General features: G+C 42.6%; 1 protein-coding gene across 8 annotated transcripts in view; it reads left to right on the top strand.

Moving 5' to 3' along the window:
* Positions 1-1,112: 1,112 nt before the first annotated feature.
* MARK3 (microtubule affinity regulating kinase 3) overlaps positions 1,113-25,237 on the top strand; it is a 107,902-nt gene continuing 83,777 nt past the window's right edge. For 7 of the 8 annotated variants that reach the window (XM_082843364.1, XM_082843362.1, XM_082843365.1 and 4 more), the window contains exons 1-2: positions 1,113-1,746; positions 21,938-22,129. In XM_082843364.1, coding sequence (XP_082699490.1) covers positions 1,696-1,746; positions 21,938-22,129 — 243 coding nt within the window. In that variant the 5' untranslated portion in view covers positions 1,113-1,695. Of the gene's footprint in view, positions 1,747-21,937; positions 22,130-25,237 lie in introns of those variants that run through there. The other variant, XM_082843366.1, reaches the window with a different exon arrangement.

Raw genomic sequence — 25,237 nt, 5'->3', positions numbered from 1 at the left:
TTTAGGATATGGGTTCAAATCCCAGCTTTGCGGCTAACCAACTTGGGTACTTTGGTCAAGTCAATGTAACCTGTTTAGACTTGGGATCACAAGGTGTGTCTGTCCATCTTACAGGGTTACTCTGAGGCTTAAATGAGGTAACAAATGTAATGTACCCACAAGGTAGACTCTCAGTAACAGTTCATGTTACTCCAGCCCATTCCGCTCTTCCTCCTCAGAACCCTGCACCAAAGCATTCCATCCAACGCTGGCTCGGCTCTAGGCAGGTCCTCGGGAGACATTCAGAGGCTCCAGAGCAAGGAAGGCTTCTAGGGGAGGTTCCATTTCCAACGTCCCAGTCTGCAAGCGTCCACCGGGCTCCGCCCCAAGGTGGAGCATCCGTCCACTGAGCATCGGAGCATCCGACCCGGGGTTTGAAGTCTGGTTATAAATCCCCTACAAGCATTTAGGCGGTGGTCCCAGGAGGCTTCTAGGGCTCCCCGCCACCTTCTTAGCGCTCTTCCTTACGAAAGGCTTTTAGCTGGGTCCGGGTCCATCTCCCTCCTGACCGCGAGCTCCTTGAGGGCGGACGCGTCTGCCGCCTTCGGGATGCTGAGCCCAGCCCCGGCTGCTCAGAGCCGGAGGCAGGAAGGGTGATTTGAGTCCTCGGCTCCCGGGTCACCGTTAATGATGCAGGAACTCGGTTCCTCCCCACAGCCCCGGCCCTATAATTGCTGTTATATCTCGATTTGGGGCAGCGCGGTCCCAGCTTTTGAGGGACGCTACCTCAGCTTTTGCATACAGCAGGCCCTCGATCAACACTATAAGTATCAATCCAGCAGTCAAGCTCAGGCCGCCGCCCAGGGCCGTTTGCCGGCTCTTTCACGGGTGCCGCGTGCTCTGGACGCTGGGAACCCGCCGCCCCCGCTGCCCGCCGGGACCCGCCAGCCCTGCCCAGCCTTGGGCGCCGCCCCCTCGGCTCTAGACCAGGCCGAGTCACCCCTAGCAACAGCAGCCGGGCCAGCTTCCTCGGGCCGCGCTAATTGGCTGGACTCCGGGAGGCGGCGGTGCCGTCACTTCCGGCATCCGGAGGCAGCAAAGGAAGCCGAGGGGCGGCCATCTTGGGTCCGTGAGGCTCGGAGGTGCTGGGGGCGGCGGTGTCGGTGGCCACTGGGCGGAGGCTGAGGCGGAAAGCGAGCCGGAGGGAGAAGAACAGCCGGGTGCAGGCGCCGCCTCCGCAGCCCCATCCATGGTCGGCGCCCGCAGCCCGCGGGGACCTGTCTTGCACTCCACCTCCTCCACATCCTCCTCTTCTTCAGGGGCCGCCGGCGGCGCTGTGTGGAGGCTCCGGCGCTGAAATCCGCGGCGCGACGGGCGGGGGCGGAGGAGGAGGCGAGGGGGTCCGGGCCCGCGGGGCGCCCGGAGGCACGGGGACGCCAGTGGGCCGACCCGCAGCCCGCCGCCGCCGGCCCGGCCCCGCCACCGCCGCCCGCGGGGCTCCTCGGCGCGGCCGCCGGGGCCGGGGGAGCATGAGCCCCGCGACCCGCCGGGGGACGGCCCGGGCCCGACCCGGGATCTAGACGGCCGTGGGGGAGGGGAGCCGCCCTGCAGCGGCGCCGCTCCGGAACCGCCGGGCCCTCGACGCCGCTTCTCCGGCCCCCGGGACCGCGCTGATTTGTTTCACCCTCGCGTTGTGCAGAAGTGAAGTGAAGTAAAATGTCCACTAGGACCCCGCTGCCGACGGTGAATGAACGGGACACTGAGAACGTGAGTAACCTAGGCGACTGCCCCGGGCCAGGTCTGCGCGCGCCGTCCCCGGGAGCGCGGCCGCAGCCCTCGCCTCGCCGCCGGCGGTCCCCAGGCCGCGGCGCTCTGGGCCCGGTGGACGGCCATGGGCCCCGGGAGGCGGCCTCGGCGGCCCGTTTCCCGAGCGCGCGGGCCGGGGAAGTGCATCCGCGATTACGCCGGGGGCTCGCTTCGTAGCGAACCCTGAGGGCTGCAGCGTGGCCGGCCGGTGGCCGCGCGGTGGTCTCTCCGAGCGTGTGTCGGGTCCCCGCAGTGTACAGGGCTTATTTCCACTAAATTCACCTTTTAAATTAGGTAGGCAGCTCATGAGAGGCTGTCGGGTTAAAAACACGTTTGTGGTGTTGATTAAACGCAATTGATTGGATCGAGTGGACTGTCCGTCATGCCTCGTTCTTTAAGTTGTCTCGAACTAAATTTAGTGACAGTCACTAAAACTAGGTGCGCACTGAGGAATCTTCTCGGCCCCCTTCGATGCAACTCCGAAGCTTTTCAGAAGTTCTTGGAGAGAGCTAAGACTTTGTCGAGGAGTAGCCCCGTTTCCTTACGAATCTGTTTTGAAGGAGCTGGTTAAGCACATTTCAGAGGAGGATGTGTAGTCAAGCAGCCCTGCCACCCACTGCCTAGCGGAGGGCCACCCGCTCTGGGCTTAACTTTCCGCCTTCCCCAAAAGAAGTTGGCTTAGATGAGCTCTTAGGTCCATTCTGGCACTCACATTCTGTGATTCTGTAAAAGGAACCTTTGATTTTGTTCACGTAAACCTTTTCAGAAGGCCAGGAACAGCAAGCAGTTTTAGGGCCTGACAACTTGTAGTAGAAACTCCATTGGAGAAATGTTGACTCTGTCCAAGTGCATTCTGAACTCTTCTCTAGCACTGGCTTCAGGACTGTTCCAAGCTACCTGTGAGTTGTCTTCTGTTAAAAACAAAAATATCTAAAAAATAACTCGTAAAGAAACTTCACTGGCCTTTTATTTTAAGTGTTATGAGGTAATTCCTGGCAAGAAAATGCTATCACTTAGGAAAAGCTTCCTGGCTCTGCCCGTTTTCATGCTTTCAATTACGTCCTGAGACCTTGTGGCCTAGTGGTATCAAATGCCTTCATTTTAATCTTCAGAATGCCACTTGTTTGCTGGATAGCTGTCAGATGATTTAATCTGTTTATGTAAACCTTGGTCTAAGGCATCCCTTCAGTATATTAAGGTGTGGTATTTAATGCTCTTTAACCTGGTAAATAAGTGGTACAGTGGTGTATGTTCCTTTACCTGAGATGGATTAGAAAGTTACATAAAAAGTAGTAGAAAATCTAGACTAGGTGAGTCAGTGAACTTATTTTCTCATAGACCCTTTGAAGACCCTAATTCTTACTTCATCATTTTGTTGTTCTTTGACTACCCTGTCGGGCGGAGCAAGCAAAAAAGTGAGTTGGTTGGCTTTGATCATTGACTTCCATTGCAAAACCTTACATTGAACCAGAGCAGGAGCTCCATACTTACCGAATAAACTGAAGCCAGAAACAATCATAGCAGGTTTGTTATAATGAAGGATTTACACCAAATGGGTCTTTACCTTGTTCTCTGTTGAATTTGTTGAATTATGGTGTAGTCTTTTTGTGTCGTTAGGAATTACTAACTTTAAAAACAATGTAGGGTATGGAGTATGCCTTTATTCTCATGGAATGTATTTAAAAGTGAATTTTTGGCAGTGCTAAAATAGAGGTTTGTAGCACATCATTGCATTAATTCACCATGCCCTGTTTTTAACTCCGGCATTGAGATGTTCTGGAAGTAGTTGTGTATCTTTTACAGTGTGGTGCCCTTGTGCCAGTGTTACACGTCTGGCATATACCATATTATTTACCTACCACTACTGAACTGCTAAGTGTTAGACTTCCTGCCAATCGAGTGATGAGGGTTCAAGAATGAATGGGAGTTCTCAGTCTGTTGGGCATCTCTTTTGTTAAAGTTGGGTGTATTGAGATAGAACATTCCCTCTTTTTAAGTGTACAGTTTGATGAGTTTTGACAAATGTATAGTCACATAATCACTATCACGGCCAAGTTAGAGGATGTTTCCATTGCCTAAGAAGGTCCCTTGTGTCTCTTTACAGTCAATCCCCTCTCCCTTCCCCCAGCCCCTGGCAACTACTGATCGGTTATCTGTCTCTATAGTTTTACCTTTTCTAGAACATTATTTAAATGGAGTCAGAGAGCATGTAATCTTGTGTGTAGCATCTTTCACTTGGCATAATGCTTTTGAGATTTATTCATGTTTGTGTGTGTATCAGTAGTTCACTCCTTTTTATTGCTGAGTAGTAATGAACTCATTGGATGTACCGGTTTTTTTAAATCCATTCACCAGTTGATGGACATTTTGGCTGATATGACAAATAGCTTTGTCTTTATATTTTGTAAAAAGACTCTCCATTTTGCTTACCCTAGGAATCTTATTTAAATTTTAAGTAAATATAATTGTGGTAAGAATTTTGCTTATAGATCAGGAATAATAAAAGGCAGATAATTTGCAAGAAGAATATTATCTTCATGCTAGTACACTACTCTATTTTCAGTTGTTTGATTTCCAGATGTGAGTATTCACCATTAGCTGATAGGTGTATAAAAAGATAAACTGGGGCTTCCCTGGTGGCGCAGTGGTTGAGAGTCTGCCTGCCGATGCAGGGGACACGGGTTCGTGCCCCGGTCCGGGAAGATCCCACACGCCGCGGAGCGGCTGGGCCCGTGAGCCATGGCTGCTGGGCCTGCGTGTCCGGAGCCTGTGCTCCACAATGGGAGAGGCCACAGCAGTGAGAGGCCCGCGTACCGCAAAAAAAAAAAAAAAAAAAAAGATAAAACTGTTATCAAATCATTTTAAAACTCAGAAGGACTAGTCAAACAGTCAGACCTAATGAGGACGTTGAGGCGCAGAGAGATGACAGGAGCTGCTTGTGACTACTCACTGTTTAGCAGCAGAGCCTGTACTAGACCTCAGGTCTCCATCTCAATCCTCTCTGCTTTTTTGTGTAGCAGGCTGTTAATCAAAAGCTATGTACTAATTATTCAACTAGGGAGATGTAGTTGTACCAATACACAGAGTATAATTAAAATTAGACTTTTAAAAATGTTTTGCTATGGAAAATTTCAAACAAATAAAGAGAATTTAATAAGTATTTATCAATGGTTCTCAACTGGGGACAATTTTGCCACCCCCCCCCCAGTGGACATTTGACAATGTCTGGAGACATTGTTGGTTGTCACAACTGAAGAGCGTTGCTACTGACCAGAAATGCAGCTAAACATTTTACAGTACATAGGACAGTGCCCCCTGGCCCCTCAACAAAGAAATATTTGGCCCAAAATGTCAAGAGTGCCTGGGTTGGGAAACCCTGGTATCTAGTTAGCCCCCCCATGTACTCAACAGCTTAATGACCAGACTTCTTTTATTTGTTCTCTCCCCAAGAAGCAAGCTCAATACAGCATATCATTTCATCTCCAAAGCTTTTAGAAGAGATAAACCTTCTTTAAAAAATGTAACCTTAATCCCTTTATCATAATTTTTTAATATCAAATATCCAATCAGTGCTTGTTTCCTCAGTTGTCTTTTTTTAAAAAACACTTTGTTCAAATTAGAATAAATCTTGCTTCCATATATTATAGATGGCTAATATGTGAAACAAGATGCTTTTTTAAATTTATTTTTTAAATTCTTCACAGATGAGTCTTTTTTTAAATAAAATATATATTTAGTTGCACCGGGTCTTCGTTGCGGCATGCATGTGGGATCTAGTTCCCTGACCAGGGATTGAACCCGGGCATTGGAAGTGCGGAGCCTTAGCCAGTGGACCACCAGGGAAGTCCTCAAGATGCTTTTTTTTTTTGGCTGAGTTGGGTCTTAGTTGCGGCATGCGAGATCTTTCCTTGTGGTGCGTGGGCTCTTCGTTGTGGTGGGCGGGCTTCTTTGTAGTTGTGGTGTGCGGGTTTTCTCTTCTCCAGTTTTGGTGCTCGGGCTCCAGGGCACTTGGGCTCTGTAGTTTGCCGCACGCGGGCTCGCTTGTTGAGGTGCGCGAACTCAGTAGTTGTGTCGCGGGGCCCAGCTGCCCCACCGCATGTGGGATCCTAGTTTCCCGACCTGCGTTCCCTGCATTGCAAGGTGGATTATCTACCACTGGACCATCAGGGAAGTCCCCCAGGATGCTTTTTTTTAAAGGCAACAAAAAAGTTTGCATTTTAGTTTATGTTCTACAGTTGACTTGTATAGAGGTCATGGACAAATCCTGTTTGTGTACTGGCAAAATTAGAAATGTATTTTTCACTTACATTTCAAAGCATATGACATTTTATAAGTAAGCCTGGGTTATTTGCCAAAGGTACCAGAGGTCCTGGAGGGCTTTGCCAATTTAGCAGCTCCTGGTGTGTGTGCACACCATGTACTTACTTATTATTAGTTAATGCAGACAGTCATCAGAATTCCTTATCTCTGTGAAATAAATAAACTGATGGTGTTATTGTCTAGCCAGCTGTTGGTTGTATGAGACTATTAACCTGTTAAGATCTGACTGCCTGCTATGTGTATGACACTGTGCTAGGCGCCGTAGAGGATATACCTAGGAACCATATCACTCCCCTGCCTTAGGACTTCCTAGTCCCTGCAGAACAAAGCACCCTGAGCTCTGTGAAACTAGTCTGTAAACTCTCAAACTGGAACAAACACCACAGTCACCTGGAGGGCTTTTGAAAGCACTGATTGCTGGGCCTCACCCGCAGACCTTGATTCTACCTTCGGGGCCCTAGAGTTTACATTTCTAACAAGTTACCAGGTGATGTTGATGCTGCAGATCCAGGAACCACACTTTAAAGAATTGCTATCTTAGTATTCAGTGAAGACTGGCTGACTAAACAGTGTTCCTTTAGATTGTATTATGACTAAAGAAAAGAGATTTCAATGGTTTCAATAACATTTTCAGTTTCTTTGAGTTTTTTTTTGTGTGTGTGACTGCATTGGGTCTTGCTGCGCGCAGGCTTTCTCTAGTTGCAGCAAGCAGGGGCTACTCTTTGTTGCGGTGCGCGGGCTTCTCGTTGCGGTGGCTTCTCTTGTTGCGGAGCATGGGCTCTAGGCGCACAGGCTTCAGTAGTTGTAGCGTGAGGGCTCAGTAGTTGTGGCTCGCGGGCTCTAGAGCGCAGGCTCAGTAGTCGTGGTGCACGGGCTTAGTTGCTCCGCAGCATGTGGGGTCTTCCCGGACCAGGGTTCGAACCTGTGTCCCCTGCATTGGCAGGCGGATTCTTAACCACTGTGCCACCAGGGAAGCCCTCCTTGAGTTTTTAAAGTTGGTTCTTTGTAGGGAAGTGTGATTATGGAGAATAAAAATAGTTACTATTTTTGATCACTAACTATAATAGCAGGCAACAATACTAAGTACTTTATATAATATTTCATTTAAAATATGTAATATGGGGACTTCCCTGGCGGTCCAGCAGTTAAGACTTCGCCTTCCAATGCAGGTGGGGGTGTGGGTTCGATCCCTGGTCGGGGAGCTAAGATCCCACATGCCTCGTGCCAAAAAACCAAAACATAAAACAGAAACAATATTGTAATAAATTCAATAAAGACTTTAAAAATGGTCCACATCAAAAAAACTTTTAAAAAAATAAGTAATATGATTTCATTTAATCTTCCTAACTTCCAAGCACAACTATCTATTGAATCAAGGTGTTTGGGCGTTTTTTAAAAAAAAGTTGATCTCTGAAGAATATTTTTTATTGGGTCAAAGTGTTTGGGAAAAGGTCTTATTCAATTACAGAGTTGTTTTCATTTCTTTTTTATGTAAATTAGATAAAGGTGGAAATTTTCCATGAGTAGAATATTGGTCGTTTTGATTGTGTAGTGCATGAGTATTTATATTGTAATTACTTACAAACGACTCATAAACAGTTTAATATAAATTAATAGTCCCTGTTATCTTTTTTTTTCTTTCTTTCTTTTTTGCCTGCGTTGGGTCTTTGTTGCTGCGCGTGGGCTTTCTCTAGTTGCCGTGAGCTGGGGCTACTCTTGGTTGTGGTGCGCGGGCTTCTCATTGCTGTGGCTTCTCTTGTCGCGGAGCATGGGCTCTAGGCGCGCGGGCTTCAGTAGCTGGGGCTCGTGGGCTCAGTAGTTGTGGCTCACAGGCTCTAGAGCGCAGGCTCAGTAGTTGTGGTGCACGGGCTTAGTTGCTCTGCAGCATGTGGGATCTTCCTCGACCAGGGCTTCAACCCGTGTCCCCTGCGTTGGCAGGCGGATTCTTAACCACTGAGCCACCAGGGAAGTCCTAATAGTCTCTGTTATCTTTAATTTCAGAGAGGATTGTACTGGATTCTAAAATGTAGCCAATTTTTTTTTTTTCCGTCTGTGCTGGGTCTTAGTTGCGGCATGCGGAATCTTTTAGTTGCGACATGTGGGATCTAGTTCCCTGACCAGGGATTGAACCCGAGCCCCCTGCGTTGGGAGCACAGAGTCTTAGCCACTGGACCACCGGGGAAGTCCCCATAGCCAAATTTTATCCCTGGAATTTGTTTCCAAGCTGGAAGTAAGAGTCAGGGAGTACAGCCGCTTCTGATCACCATTGGGAGGACTGAAGCAGAAATTCACTTGTCTCACATCCATTTTAAACTTTCAAAATAAACAAGGAGAAAACAAATCTCTTCCCTGGCAATCACCCAGCTTTAATGTTGTCTTACGTAGGAATTTAAAGAATGTGCTTGGAGTTGGTCTGCAAGTAGTAATAAGGGGTTTGTGCTGACCCACATGCACCTGCCTGAACAGTAATTGAGAGGGCAGAAGTTGGCACTGCAAGAAAATGACGTTTTTGGGGGGAGTCCAACTTTTTCTTCAAGCTAGAGTTCTTTAGCACTGCACTTTAGTCACCTGAGCTGCTTGGCCATGGTTAGTCTTATACAGTCTTATGCAGACTAGATAAGGCATTGTTTCTGTGGGTTACCTGGGATCTTGGTGTTCAGAGTTGAAGCTTGAATAAAGCTTGAGATGTTTTGTTTGTATTTCATGCTAATAGTTAGGTGTTGCTTGGAGGTGGAGTTGAAATATTGTGGGGTTTGTATTATGGACATTTTACATGAAAATCTGTATTGGAAGAATTTAACATGAAGTTCAAGTAAGCTGAACCAAAGGTTTTATTCCAGAATTTTATATAACCCCATTCTTTCTGTAGTCAGTACCTTTATGACTTCATTGAGTACAGTAGCAGACTAGCATGAGGGTCCTGGAGAGGAGCAGACCTAGAACCATTTCCTAGCACAGCCTTTTGCCCTTAGCCTTGCCATTCTTTGTCCAGAAGAATAATCTAAGCTGGGCAAGCAGCTTTTGTTGTTCAAGGTACTTGAGGTGTTTTTGATGGCATTCTGTTCACGTACTGTCTCCACCTCTTTCCTTGTCTTCCTTCCCTTGTGTAGCCCTTGCCTACCCTAGGCCTGCCTTGGTATTCATAGGCACGTGTTAGCTTTACTAGTGGAATGGATTAAAGGAACTTATATTTTCTTTTCTTAAAAGAAGGTTGCCTTCTAGACATTAAGGATATTCAATGATAAAGAACCTTCTACATACCATGGTAATGTATTCTAGTTGCTTTTTCCATTTCTGTTAATTTAGGCCAGGTGCTTAACATTTATATCCTGCTTATTGTATAGTTGTCCTACTTATTACTGCTGTGGAACTAGCCAGTCCACAACTTAGTAGTGTAAAACAACAAGTGTTTCATTATACTCACAGATTTTGTATGAGGAATTCATATGGGAATGGTTTATGGCTGGGACTTCAGTTTGGGGGAATAACGAAAGGCTGGGGGATTTGAGTAGCTGGGCTGGAAGATCCACATCCTAAGACCGCTTCTTCACTCACATATCTGGCACCTTGGCAGGTATTGTTAAAAGGCTGGGCTCAGCTGGGACTTGGCCAGAGTGGCTACATGGGCCTCTCCAGCATGGAGACTCCAGTGTGATCGGACACATGAGGTGGCTCGGTGTTTCAGCAAACAAGACAGAAGCTGCTTGCCTTTTATGACCTTGCCTCAGAAGTCACATAGTATCACTTCTGCCATTTATTCTTAAAACGTTAGAGCAGTCATTGGCACCCAGATTCAAGTGGAAGGGACATAGACCTTTCCCTGTAATGGGAGGTATGTCAAAGGCTTTGGGCTCATGTTTTCCAACCACTAGAATAGTAACTCTTTGGGTTTATAATCTGACCTAGCATTTTTTGTGTGACCTTGGACAAGTTATTTAACTTTTTCATGCCCCAGTTACCTCATCTATAAAGTGGGATTGGTAGTAGTAATGACCTCATAGGGCTGTTACAAGAATAAGGTCTTCCATGCTGTGGCCTCCCTTACCTCTTTGTCCTCATCTCCTACCTCTCCGCACCCACTACATTCATAGACCCAGGTGTCTTCTTGCTGTTCTTTGAACACACCAGGGACACTCCAACCTCAGTGCCTTGACATTGGCTCTTCTCTTTGAACACTTTTCTTCCAGATAGCCACATGGCTAACTGTCTCACCTTCTCCTCTTTTCAAACATCAGCTCAGTGAGTCTTACTCTGACCATCTGTGGCCCTCCCAACCTCCCTAATCCTGATCTGGTTTTTTTTCCATTGCATTGTTACCTTTAACATATATAATTTGCATATTTCTTATGTTTATTGTATTTTGTCAGTTTCCTCTGATATACTGAAAGCTCCCTGAGAGCAGGAATATTTGTTTTGTTTATTAATACTATTTCAAATACCTAGAACATGCTGGTCATTTATTACAGATGAAGAGTAAATAAATATTGGTCGAATTAGTGATTAAATGAGACAATATGTGTAAAGCATTTAGAATGGTGCCTGATTCATAATAAGTAATAGCTAAATGTTAGCCATCATTAGTGGTTTGTTTACTGGTCTTTTCATCTCTCATCTCTATGTTGTCATTTCTCTCATTTCTAGTGTCCTGTATCTTCAGCCTCTTCCCTCAGTAGTTCCAATGAATTCATCTTCTTTCTCCTTTCTTAAAACCTCAGATAGCTTTCTTAAAGGGAGGCTTGATGGAAAGAGTCTGGGCTTAGAAGTGAGGGATAAAGTGGGAGCCTAGGACTGTGGTTGAGGGAGAGATTCTGAAGACACTTCTGAGGAATAGTGGACCAGATGAGGAGCCAAAAAGTAGGAGCAATAAAACATAAGAGAAATTGGGATTTGGAGTTACAGGTTTGTGTTTGAAACCGGTCTTCAAATACAAGTCACTTAACTATGGGCAAGTTAATTACTTGTCTGTGCTTCATTTTAAAAATTTTAATAATTAAAAACTTTAATTGATATAATCAACATATAACATTGTATTAGTTTCAGGTGTGCAACATAATGATTTGATATTTGTATATTTTGTGAAATGATCACCACAATAAGTCTAGTTAACAGTTAACATCCATCTCCACATATAATTACAGGCTTTTTTTTTTTTTCTGTTCATGAGAATTAAAAAATCTCTCTTAGCAACTTCCAAATATATAATACAGTATTACTAACTATGATCACCATGCTGTATATTACATCTTTTTTATTTAACAAAAGAGAATAACACCATCTATTCAGGGTTGTTGTGATTGAAGAAACTAACATGTATAAAGTGCTTGGCCCAGTCTACTCCATATAATGGGGGTTCTTCAAATGTTAATTCCCTCTTGAGATAGCTTTTGTAGTGTTATTCTAGAAAACTGGATAATCTAAACTCTTTGGTTTAGTATTCAAAGTTCTTGACCCACTTCTCTAGCTTTTTTTTTTTAACTGTTCACCTATATAAACTTAACACTACAGCCAAACAATTCTCCTTGGCTGTCTCTTCATCTAGCAGTTTCACAGCTGCTGGTTGCCAGGTCCTGTGTACTAAGAATACAGAGATTAGATAATTCTTACCCTCAAGGAGCTCATTGTCAAGTACTTTAGTGTAGGAATTAACTAAGCTAAGCAAGGGGATGCAAGACAGAGAAGTACCAGCCTAGTCAAGAACATAAAGGTAAGAAATTGCCAGCAATCATGATGTCAAGGAACTAAAGCCATTTTGCTTTTCAGTGTTAGTGGCATATGAAAGAGTTGTGAGAGGTGAAACTGGCTAGACTTGAAGGTTAAGGGAGGTTCCCCGCCTCCCCCCCCCCCCCCCCCCCGCAATCCCCCAAGCTTTTTAAGCTTTCCTTGTGCTGGTGCCTGGCTTGAAATGGCCTTCATCTTTCATTAGAACTCTACTACTTGTCCATCAAAGTCTCCATCCCTTTTTTTCCTTCATCTCACCCAAATGTGATCATACCCTCTGAGTGCTTAGAGCTGCATTGTCCAGCACACGTGGCTACTGAGCACTTGAAATGTGGCTAGTCTGAATTAAGATGTCTTGTGAGTATAAAATATATACTAGATTTCAAAGACAGTATGAAAAAAGGAATGTAAATCTTACTCTTTTTATATTATGTGTTGAAACATTTGGGAATATATTGGGTTAAATAAACTATTATCAAAATTAACCTATTTTCATTTTTTTTTTAATTTATGTTTTTTTTATTTTATTTTTAGCTGCATTGGGTCTTCATTGCTGCACGCGGGCTTTCCTCTAGTTGTGGCGAGCAGGAGCTACTCTTCGTTGCGGGGCGCGGGCTTCTCATTGCGGTGGCTTCTCTTGTTGCAGAGCATGGGCTCTAGGCGCATGGGCTTCAGTAGTTGTGGCTCGTGGGCTCTAGAGTGCAGACTCAGTAGTTGTGGCACACAGGCTTAGTTGCTCCGCAGCATGTGGGATCTTCCCGGACCAGGGCTCGAACCCGTGTCCCCTGCATTGGCAGGCGGATTCTTTTTTTTTTTTTTTTTTTTGCGGTATACGAGCCTCTCACTGTTGTGCCTCTCCCGTTGCGCTCTGGACGCGCAGGCTCAGCGGCCATGGCTCATGGGCCCAGCCGCTCCACGGCATGTGGGATCTTCCCAGACCGGGGCACAAACCCGTGCCCCCTGCATTGGCAGGCGGACTCTCAACCACTGCGCCACCAGGGAAGCCCGGCAGGCGGATTCTTAACCAGTGCACCACCAGGGAAGCCCTTTTTATGTTTTTTTAATGTTGCTACTAGAAAATTGCAAATTTCATGCATAGCTCACAAATCTATTGGATGGAGCTTGGAGTATTCACTCTCTGATTTTCTCATGGGGCGAGATTGCCCCTTGTTTCAGTTACTGTTTCCCGTGTTAGCTCCCCAGCTAGATTATGAGTGTTAAAAGTTTGACACCATACTTTTCTATTTCTTTTATCCCATTATAGTGCCTGCTACTTAGTAAGTGCTTAGCATATAATTAACTGGTCAAAAGCTACCAAGTCAAAGTTTTCTTTAGCCACAATTTATTTGTGCCTTATTCTTCTGAGGATTGGTCAAGTAAATTATTTTTCAGTTTATTTCATTACTATGATAGTTCACTTGCTATGCCAGTAATAAGTGTTTTATTACAAGTGAAACCAATTTGAATTTAAGCATATGAACAATAATAGTTCCCCTTTCCTATTACTCATATTTTTGGAAACGTTTTCATAAACTCAGCTGCAAAAGTCGTATCTTTGATCTGAACAGTGTGAGGCTGTTCTCTTGCTTATTTGTTCCTGTTAATCCCTATATGTCATTTTCCTTATCCTTCCAACAGGTTACTGTTCTAACATTTTAATATATTGTCATGCATGTACATGTATGTGTTCTTAGAAGTGTATGTTTTGTACTTTGTGTAAATATTGCATAGTCTTATCTATGCATCGAATCTGTTGCTTCTAACTGCTGCATAGCACTCTGTGGTATGAGTCCTACCACATTTTACCTACTTTCTGGGGTAGACTACCTGCCGCCTCCCCCCTCCCCCCATGCAATGCAGCAATGAATATCTTCATACATGTCCCCTTGTGGAGCTGTGTAAGAATTTCTTGGGGATGTGTAGCTAGGAGTGGACCTCCTGGGTCACAGGAAATGTCAGATAGTGCCAGGTTGCTCTTCTGGATGGCTCTATCAGCCCACCCTCCCGCCAGTAGTGCACAGGGGTTTTTGTCTCCTTGGTTCCTCCAACATTTAGAATTGTCCAGCTTTCTAATTTTTTTTTCCAGCCTACTAAAGTAGTTTAATGTGCTGCTTCATTATTAACTTGCATTTCTCTATGGTCTTTAGTATGTCTATATATTCCTTGGCTCTGGGGGCCTTCTGTAAATTGCTGCTTTTCCTTTGTCCCTTTTTCTATTTGGTTGTTGTTTATTTCTTGTAGATTCTTAGGTGTTCCTTGATTTTCTAGATATTAATCTGATGTAGGTTTTAGACATTGCATGTATCTTCTGTCATCTTTCTATAAGACCCTTATTGGACAGAAATTCTTAATTTTGGTGTAACCAACGTTTGCCTTATGTTTGTGCTTTTGAAGTTTTGCTTAAATGCCTGGCTCACAAGGATATATGCTCTCACATTTCACATTAACCCTTTATCATTTTACTTTTCACATGTAGATTTTTTAATCCCTCTAGATTAAAAGGGAGCCTGCCTTTTGTGTGTGGACTTAGGTAGGGATCTAGTTTTATTTTTCTCTGTAGACTGATACCGTGAACCAGTTTTCCCACTGCTATCCATTCAGTGGTCCATCCTTTCCCCACTGGTTTATAGGACTGCTTTCATTGTATCTTGTGTTCCCATACATTCATGTCTTTTAGCTTTGTATTTTGTTGCATTGGTCTGTTTTTCTGTTGTGCCGATACCCTACAGGTTTTCTTTTCTTTAAAAAATTACCGTGGCTTTGTAATATATGTAATCTACGTACCTTTATATGTATCTGTCTATTGAACTTTTTATTTTAAAATAATTTTAGACTTAAAATTGCACGATTAGTACAGAGTTCATGTATACTTTTCACTCAGGTTCCCCTGATGTTAACACTTAGATAACCATAGTGCAGTTATGAAAACCAGAAAGTTAACATTGGTCTGATACCGTTAATGATGACTGCAGAACTAATTTGAATTGTCACCAGTTTTTCTCCAGCGTTCTTTTTCTGTTCTAAGTTCCAATCAAAGATCCCACAATTTAAGTTTGTCTAATGTTTTCTCAAAATTAGATTAAGGTTATATATTTTTGGCAAGAATGCCACAGAAAAGATGTTGTGTCCCTCTCAGTGCATGCTTTTAGAGGGTGCAATGAAAGAGATACATCTTGTTACTGGTTTTAACCTTGATCACTTTTCATTTCTGAACTTTTTTTTTTTTAACTTCTTTTTCAAGGCTGACCTGGCAGCCATGAAATATTCGTCCATGTACACTTTAGAGTAAGTTTAAGATTACTCATAAATTACTGGCTGGAAATTTTAATTCATATTGCATTGAACTTATTGATTAATTTGGGTAGATTGTATAATATCTATCTAAGAGTATAGAATTCCCCTTTATTCAGAGGACCTTTTATGTCTTTTATTAAAAATTTAAAGCTTTCTCCAGAGAGTTCTTATATATTCTTAAATAAGTTACTTTCTGCCTACTTTTTAGTTTTTATTGCTATGATGAATACTTATTTTTAGTTAAATTTTGTGGTAGGTTACTACTGGTGTAAGGAACTGGTTGTAGGTTGATCTTGCACCTTGCCAAGCTCTCTTGAGTTCTAGTGGTATTTCCAATTCTTTTGGTTTGCAGTTAGATCATATCATCTGCAGATAACGACACTTTTTTCTCTGAGTTTTTTTTTTTTTTAAATTTATTTTATTTATTTATTTTTGGCTGCATTGGGTCTTCATTGCTGTGTGCGGGCTTTCTCTAGTTGTGGCAAGCGAGGGCTACTCTTTGTTGCGGTGCGCGGGCTTCTCACTGCAGTGGCTTCTCCTGTTGCAGAGCACAGGTTCTAGGCACACAGCCTTCAATAGTTGCGGTGCATGGGCTCAGTAGTTGTGGCTCGTGGGCTCTAGAGCACAGGCTCAGTAGTTGTGGCGCATGGACTTCACTGCTCCGTGGCATGTGGGATCTTCCTGGACCAGGGGTAGAACCCGTGTCCCTTGCATTGGCAGGCGGATTCTTGACCACTGCACCACCAGGGAAGTCCTATGTGGTATATATATACCACATCATCTTTATCCATTCCTCCGTCAATTTAGGTTGCTTCCATGTTCTGTGTATTGTAAACAGCTATGCAGTGAACATTGGGGTACAGGAATCTTTCCGAATTGTGGTTTTCTCCGGATATACGCACAGGATTAGGATTGCTGGATCATATAGTAGCTCTGTTTTTAGTTTTCTAGGGTACCTCCATACTGTTCTCCATAGTGGCTGTACCAATTTACATTCCCACCAACCATGCAAGAGGGTTCCCTTTCTCCACACCCTCTCCAGCATTTACTGTTTGTAGATTTTTTGATGATGCCCATTCTGACCGGTGTGAGGTGATGCCTTTTTGTAGTTCTATGGCTCTTTCTTATATAGACACTTTTTTTTTAACATCTTTATTGGAGTATAATTGCTTCACAGTGGTGTGTTAGTTTCTGCTTTATATATATATATTTTTATATATATATATATATACACACACACACACACAAATATATAGACACATTTTTAAAGAAGAACTAATATGTATAACATAAAATGGAGTGCATTCCCCATTCACTTTTCTTACTGCCTCTTATATTAGTATTGATATGGCCCCTGTAACAGTTTAGTAGTGCTTTGGCTGAAAGTAACTAAACCTTATACGATGGCTTAACCAAATAAGGGTTTATTTTTCTCACAAAAGAAGTCTGGACAGCTTCTAGCTTTGGTTCAGCAGTTCAGTAATAGTGGAGCTGGTGGTTTTTAAAAATATTTTTGTCTTTTCTCTCACATTTGAGACCTTAACGGCTACAGGGTAACTTATATAGCTCTAGTTGTTACCGTTGCATTCAAGGCAGGAGAAGGGAGGAAGGGGCTGTGCTAGTGTACCTGTCTCCCTTTATGAGAAACAAAAAGTTTTCCAAGGACCCCCCCCAGTAGACTTTCCCTAATGAGAACTGACCAGAACTAAGCCATGTGCTACCTCCAGCTACCAAGGAAATTTGGGAAAACAGGAGTTTCACTGGCCATATTGCCTCCCCAAATACACATCTGGCTTCTCTTAGAAATGAAGAAGGGAGGAATGGATATTGAGCAGATACCTACAGTATTTGCTCCATTCCTTAATATTACCTGGCAACTTAAATGTATTGCATTAAACGGAAGTTTTAGTGTGAAAATGAACACTTTATGGATTTGTTAACAGTGTTCTCTCTGACTTGATTCTGCCTAATTTTTAGTAGCACTGCCCATATTCTAGTTTTCATGGTGGATAAAGTGGTTCAGGTCAATTCCTTGAGAAGGAGAAGGATCAGGACTCCTTCAATCTTTTTTTCTTTTTTCTTTTTTTTTGGCTGCCTTGGGTCTTTGTTGTTGTGCACAGGGTTACTCTAGTTGCGGCGAGCAGGGGCTACTCTTTGTTGCAGTGCACAGCCTTCTGATTGCGGTGGCTTCTCTTATTACGGAGCACGGACTCTAGGCGTGCGGCTTCAGTAGTTGTGGCATGCGGGCTTAGTTGCTCCGCGGCATGTGGGATATTCCTGGACCAGGGCTCACACCTGTGTCCCCTGCATTGTCAGGTGGATTTTTAACCACTGCACCACCAGGGAAGTCCCTGGACTCCATTAATCTTTGAGATTAAACAGCTCTGAGTGCCTGTTGTGTGTTTAGTGCTGCCACAAAAAGTGGCTACTATTATGTAACTTTTTTTTTTTTTTGGTCCTCGGTTTATTGTCACCTTAGGGAGAAAAAAAATTCAAGCATGAAGTAATTGACTAATAGTACAAGAATTCAAAATTATTTGTTAAAATGCTAGGAAATTTTTTCTTCTTTAGGGCCACTGATGGTTGCATGGGAAAAATAAAATGAAGGCCAAGAAAAGGCAATTTAATTTGCTTCTGTTTGAGAGAATTTTTTTTTATCTTTTTTTTTTATTTATTTTTTTTGCAGTACGCGGGCCTCTCACTGCTGTGGCCCCTCCTGCTGCGGAGCATAGGCTCCGGATGCGCAGGCTCAGCGGCCATGGCCCACGGGTGTAGCAGCTCCGGGGCACAAACCCGCATCTCCCGCATCGGCAGGCGGACTCCCAACCACTGCGCCACCAGGGAAGCCCTGAGAGAATTTTTTAGTTAAACACATTAGATTTTAAAATTTCAGGACTTTATGTATCAAACTAAATGTACTAAGTTCAGTAACTATTGGAATTTAACAAACATCAGATATTTCAATCTGTTATATGAGTTTACACTCTTAAGAGGAAGTACGGGTTTCTTTTGGGTTTGTATTATGATTATTTATTTGCATAAGGGTGTATTAGGTTAGGCTAGGTTATGCTGAGGTAACATACATGACCAAAAAAATCTTAGTGTCTTAACACAGTTTAAAAAAACTGTCAACTTCATTGACTCCATGAAGAGTGATCTCCATTTCCAGGCCATTTGGTCCTGTGACCCTCCATCTTTGGACAGTGCTCTGGGTTCAGGAGAGAAGACCACAGGGCTGGAGTGAAGCCCTGGCAATAAATGCTTCAGCATGGAAATGACATGTCACTTTCACTCATATCTCATTGACCAATCTTAGGCACATGGCTATTGGGAACCTCAAGTGAGGGGTGTGAGTTTCTCTGGGAAGTCAGTGTATTGTGGTGGATAATTGTCTACAACAAAGTAGCCAAATAGAGATAGATACAAGCAGAGTACATCCAGAGCCCAAAGGAAAAGAAATTCTGGTGGGATGCAGGGAGAGTCATGGAAGGCTTCATAAAGATGGTGACAAATGACTCAAACATAAGGGAATGAGTAGGATTTTCTTAGGTTTGAAGAGAAGAAAGGGCACTCAAACTGAGGGAGGATCATGCTAAAGAATAGTGGATGATGTACCGGGAGAGGAGGCATGGATTACATCACAGAGGGCCTTGAATTCATTTAACATTCATTCAGCAGCAATGTATTGCACAGCTACTATGTGCCAGGCACTGTTCCAATTTCTGGGAATATCTGATAAGGAACAAAACAGGCAAAGATCTCTGTGTTCTCCTGCAGGTTACATGCTAGTGGATGTAGTGTATCCTCATCTGGTGAATGGTGATATTAGCTGTTCTGCCTGCATCACAGGGTGTGTTAAAGATAATATATGCTGGTACATTTAATAGCATATGAAAAAGTCAAGTTCTTTTTTTTAAAATTTTTATTGGAGTATAGTTGTTTTACAATGGAAACGTTAAGCTCTTTACGACTGTAAGGCAGTCCTGTTTATCTTATTTTATGTTACAGCCACATATAGAAGGAGTTAGTTTTTATTATAAGTAGATCGGAGAGTATGCAAAGGTATAAACTAGATGCCTATGAATTTTAAGTTTCTGATATTTCTATTTTACATGCAGAAGACAGTTGATTTGCATAAAAGTTAATATTTTGTCTGTTTAACTGTACCTTACTCTATAAAACTTAATACATGAAGGGCTGAATTTATAAAACATATAAATTAGAAAGTGTATGTTTGCATTTAAACAGCTTTTTTGACCAAAATTTTGGATAGCAGTGTAATTTTTAAAACTATATTTTCATTGCGTAAATAGTAAAACCACTTGACATATACCTCATAGGAACAGGGACTTTGTTTTATGCACTGCTTTCTAACACTCAAAACAAGTGCCCAGCTCATATTTATATAGCATCTATTATACAGGGCTTCCCTGGTGGTGCAGTGGTTAAGAATCTGCCTGCCAGTGCAGGGGACATGGGTTCGAGCCCTGGTCCGGGAAGATCCCATACGCTGCGGAGCGACTAAGCCTGTGTGCCACAACTACTGAGTCTGTGTGCCACAACTACTGAAGCCCACGCGCCTAAAACCTGTGCTCTGCAACAAGAGAAACCACTGCATTGAGAAGCCTGCGCAGCACAACGAAGGGTAGCCGCCACTCACTGCAACCAGAGAAAAGGCCGCGTGCAGCAACAAAGACCCAGTACAGCCAAAAATAAAAATAAATAAATAAATTTATTTTAAAAAATCTATTATACATTATCATTTGATAAATATTTGAAAGAATGAATAGAAGAAAGAAATTTGGGAGATAAAAATTTCCCGTAATTTAACCATGTGAATGTTACAGTGATCAGTATTTTGATATCATTTATTTAGTCATTCCAATATTTATTAAGTACCTGTTATATGCCAACTGCTAAGATCTAAGGAACAATAAATTACTGTCCCTGTTTTTATGAAACTTACATCTAGTTTGGAAATAAACATAATGGTTATCAAAATTTTTTAAAAACTGTACTCCAGCTGATCTATAAAAATTTGCATTACAATACACCTATTTTGCGTAAAGGCTTAGTGTAATAACTTAGTTGTTATTTTAGTTTTTTCTTTAATCAAGTCCTCGTTTATAATAGGCTATTTTTTAAAATTTTATTTATTTTATTTATTTTTGACTGCATTGGGTCTTTGTTGCTGTGCACGGGTTTTCTCTAGTTGCAGCGAGTGGAGACTGTTCTTTGTTGTGGCATGCGGGCTTCTCGTTGCGGTGGCTTCTCTTGTTGTGGAGCACAGGCTCTAGGCACATGGCCTTCAGTAGTTGTGGCATGCAGGCTCAGTAGTTGTGGCACACGGGCATAGTTGCTCCGCGGCATGTGGGATCTTCCTGGACCAGGGCTCGAACCCGTGTCCCCCACATTGGCAGGCGGATTTGTAACCACTGAACCACCAGGGAAGACCCTATAATAGGCTGTTTTGTAATTTGGAAATTAGAATCTTTTTGTTATAGGAACAGAGTTGTTTAGATTTGTAACCAGTTTGTAAAAGTCTGTTTAACCTAAAATATACATTTACAGTAAAAAACAGAAATTGTTGTTTGCAATGCAGTATTATGTGATAATTGAATAAAACAGAAGAGAACCTATCCCAAAACCTGGTACATGAGGGACAGAGATTTACTTAGAGGAATATGAAAAAGTAGATAGAAATTAACGTGGACATTCTGAAAAGGACATCTTTTGAGGACTTAAGTTGATGGCACAAATTCTTAAGCTTTTACTGTAAAATACTTGTTTTTCTGTTTTCCTTGATATGAGTGTGTTACAAAGTGTAGTTTCTTAGGTTTATCACCTAGAATCAGGCTTGTTTTGACCTATAGGTAGAGAGAGAGCATGAGAAACAAGGGACATTTTCCTGGACAAAAAGTTGGAAAAGAGAAAAGAATGAAAGAGGTTGAAAGTGTCTTTGTAGAATGTCGTGAGAGTGAGAGACCTTCCTTGAGCAGGAAGGAGTTAGCAGCCATGAAAAGTAGGCAGTGGGGCATGGCATCCTTTGGGCACTAGGGGAAAGAGGAAGCACTAGGCAGCTGGCTACTTCTACGTACAGAATTGTACACATCAGGCATTTGTATCTCTCGTACCTTTATATTTAATATGGTCAGAGGCATATATGATTTGTTTTACCTTTATGGAGTATATTGAGTACTGTATTCATCTCTTCAACAAATATTTGTCAGGGACTACAGAGTCTGGCTGTGTCTTTAAACACATTGTTTTAAATTATTGTTAGCAGCATAGTTTAGAAAGAAGTTGGGAATCTAGGTTCTCTTTGAATTTCTCACTAGTGATGTGGTAGTGAATAAATCTCAGGGTATCCTCATCTGGTGAATGGTGATATTAGCTGTTCTGCCTGCATCACAGGGTGTGTTAAAGATAATATATGCTGGTACATTTAATAGCATATAAAAAAGTCAAGTTCTTTTTTTTAAAATTTTTATTGGAGTATAGTTGTTTTACAATGGAAACGTTAAGCTCTTTAAGACTGTAAGGCAGTCCTGTTTATCTTATTTTATGTTACAGCCACATATAGAAAATATCTCCTTTCTTTCTGAACACCCAGTTGAATTTCAACACTTGGTATTTCTCTTAGCATTTTCTTGTTTTCCTCACAACTTTATATCAGGTGGGCAAATCCCTTTGAAGTGCCACATGTATTGGGATTAAAATTAAAGCAGTGATGTTTTGTTTCTTCAACCAGAGGCTCTTAAAACTTGTCAAGTACCGTGGGTCTCTCATTTCCTAATGTTTGTTTTATGTTTTATTGTAGCACACGTCACATGGAGACGGCCGGCAAGAAGTTACCTCTCGCACTGGGCGCTCTGGAGCACGATGTAGAAACTCTGTAGCTTCCTGTGCAGATGAACAACCTCACATTGGAAACTACAGACTGTTGAAAACAATCGGCAAGGGGAATTTTGCAAAAGTGAAATTGGCAAGACACATCCTTACAGGCAGAGAGGTAAATACAAATTATGCTTGATTTCTGTTAGTACACTTGCTCTGTTTAGTTCCATGTGAGAGAAAGAAAAAGAATGTATATATTTGGGCTAATTAAACATTTTTTTAAGAACAAGAAGCTTATGTATTAATTATGTGGGAGTTCTTTTGCTTTCTCATTTCTTTAAATGTTATAAAGATTATATTGAGTTTGAATAATCTTCTGCATTTAAAAAGAGGTAGTGTTCTTTTTCAGTGGTAAATGTATACCACCACAGTAAAAATTTTTAACTTCATTATAAGCTCATGGTGCTTGAAAAAATCAATAGTGTTGTCTGTTTTTATAGACTTATCCTCAAGAAGTTTCTTCATCTCCCCAAATATTTTTCTCATAGCTTATGTTTGATAGGTTATTGTGCAGGAAGGCACATGCTTTCCTAATTTTTGTGATATTGGCTTTCTACTCAACCACATGCCGTATTTATTAAAAACGCTTCCATTAAAACTGCTACTAGGGGGACTTTCCTGGTGGTCCAGTGGTTGAGAATATGCCTGCCAATGCAGGGGAAACGGGTTCGATTCCTGGTTCGGGAAGATACCACATGCTGCGGAGCAACTAAGCCCGTGGGCCACAACTACTGAGCCTGCTCTGTGGAGCCCACGGGCCACAAGTACTGAAGCCCATGTGCCTAGAGCCGGTGCTCAGCAGCAAGAGAAGCCACCGCAATCAGAGGCCTGCACACCACAATGAAGAGTAGCCCCCGCTCACTGCAACTAGATAAAGCCCACACACAGCAACGAAGACCCAACGCAGCCAAAAATTTAAAAATAATAAAAATAAGTTAATTAAAAACAAAAACCTGCTACTAGGGACTTCCCTGGTGGTCCAGTGGGTAAGGCTCCGATCTCCCAGTGCAGGGGGCCTGGGTTCAGTCCCTGGTCGGGGAACTAGATCCTGCATGCATGCCGTGACTAAGAGTCCGCATAATGCAACTAAAGAATCCCACATGCTGCAGTGAAGATCCTGCCTGCTTCACCTAAGACCTGGCACAGCCAAAATAAATAGATAATAAAATAATTAATAGGGACTTCCCTGGTGGTGCAGTGGTTAAGAATCCGCCTGCCAATGCAAGGGGACATGGGTTTGATCCCAGGTCCGGGAAGACCCCACATGCCACGGAGCAACTAAGCCCGTGCTCCACAGCTACTGAGCCTGCGCTCTAGAGCCCGCGAGCCACAACTGCTGAGCCCACGTGCCACAACCACTGAAGCCTGGGCGCCTAGAGCCCGTGCTCTGCAACAAGAGAAGCCACCACAATGAGAAGCCCACTCACTGCAACGAAGAGTAGCCTCTGCTTGCCGCAACTAGAGAAAGGTCTTAGTGCAGCAACTAAGACCCAACACAACCAAAAATAATAATAATTAATACATAAATATTTTTTTACGAAACTGCTACTAAACTAACTCCCTCCTCACATTCTACTTATGCAGTAGAGAACTGTTCTGCCTTTTTCTTTATTTTTGACATAGTTTATTGCATTTGGATCTTTGTACCTGCAATTCCTTTGCCTAAAATACACTTCACCCTTTTGTACAGGAGTCACTTCTTCTGGAAAGTAGTCATTGACAGACTCCCTTTCCCCAGGCATGGGATTCATGTTAAAAATCCTGATACTTTCCTTAGATAGCATGTTTTACTATTAAAATTACATAAACAATTATGTTTTACTATTACAATTACAATTATGTTGGAATTGCTTATTAACCTGTCTTCCCCCTCTAGTCTATAGGGTAGACATCAGTACTTTATCATGCTTGGCACATATTAGGTACTTAATAAATATTTATTGAATGAATTTCATGTTACTTTTGAAGGAAGCTTTATAAAGAAATGCTTCCCATGTACCAAAGCCTCCTGATATGTGTGCCAAGGTGGTAGTACCGATGTGCCATGGTACTGATGCCTGCAGCCCACCATGCTGAGGGCTGCTGGAGCAGGACCCACCCAGGGTTTGCTACAATTTGCCCTACAAATGTTCTGGTTTTCTGTGTGTGCTGGGACCTGAAGAAGGTTGGGGAGCATTGGTCTTTGCTAACTAGAGTCTTAAGTAAAGACTGTAACTAAAAATTCGCCTCTTCACATTTCATCTCAATTTTAGTGACAGTTCCCTGGTTAAGACTCCTGGTTGTAGAGATGCCTGGACTGCTTTTGGAATCAGTAAATAGCATGAATGGGTGCAGGTTTCTTTGCTGCCCTTGATCAAAAATTTTTGAAATAAGGAACAAAACCTCTGAGTTTATTTCCCCCACCAATCTCGAGTGGTTGCTTGGCCAGTTTCCTTCCATAGGTAGAGATGGTGGGTTAAAAGAGGAGTGGGACAGACAGACCCTCTCCCCTTTTACATAACATGTGTGCTGGAGTGTGGCTTACCATGTTTATATCTAGTAGGTTCTCTCTCCAGAAATGGCTTGAATCTGACTAGATAGTGCGTAAATGAAAACACTTTTTTTAAAATTGGAAATAAACAATTTTTTCCCCCTATTGTAGGTCTTAACCAGAATCATATAAAATGTAAACATTATAGAAATTCGTTATGTAGAAAATAAAATTCCTTAAACGTTCTCTCCTCAAAGAGGATCATTTTCAGCAGTTTGGTGTAGATTACCACAGTTTTTTATATACACAGTAACTTTTTGTTTATTTTAACAAAAAGGGACTCATGGGACTTAATGGTAATTTTTCTTAGCAACATACTTGATCACGTCTGGATCTTAGTGCTCATAGATCTGACATTATGTTTAATGGAACGTCATCTTCCAGTGTGTGCTGGTGCCGTAGTTCACCCCCGTTGGTGGGCATTGGGTGGTTTCTGATTTTTTTGCTATTACAAATATCTGCAGTGAACATTCTTTAACATAACTTTCTGTGCTCTCGTTAAGAGTGTTTCTGTAGGATAAATTCCTAGAAGTGTGGAGGTCCTGGGTCAGAGGGGATGAATATTTGATACTGTAATAGGTACTGCTAAATTGGTTTTGAGAGAACGTTTTACTGTTTTGTTAGCCCTACCGGAATGAGAGAGTGCCCATTTTTCTACACCGTTACTAACATTGTAGATAATTTTTGTCTATC

Source organism: Leucopleurus acutus (genome assembly GCF_964270905.1).
Source record: "Leucopleurus acutus genome assembly, chromosome: 1".
NCBI lineage: Eukaryota > Metazoa > Chordata > Mammalia > Artiodactyla > Delphinidae > Leucopleurus > Leucopleurus acutus.
The sequence above is the reverse complement of the archived record's forward strand: the minus strand, read 5'-3'. Positions and strand labels throughout refer to the sequence as shown.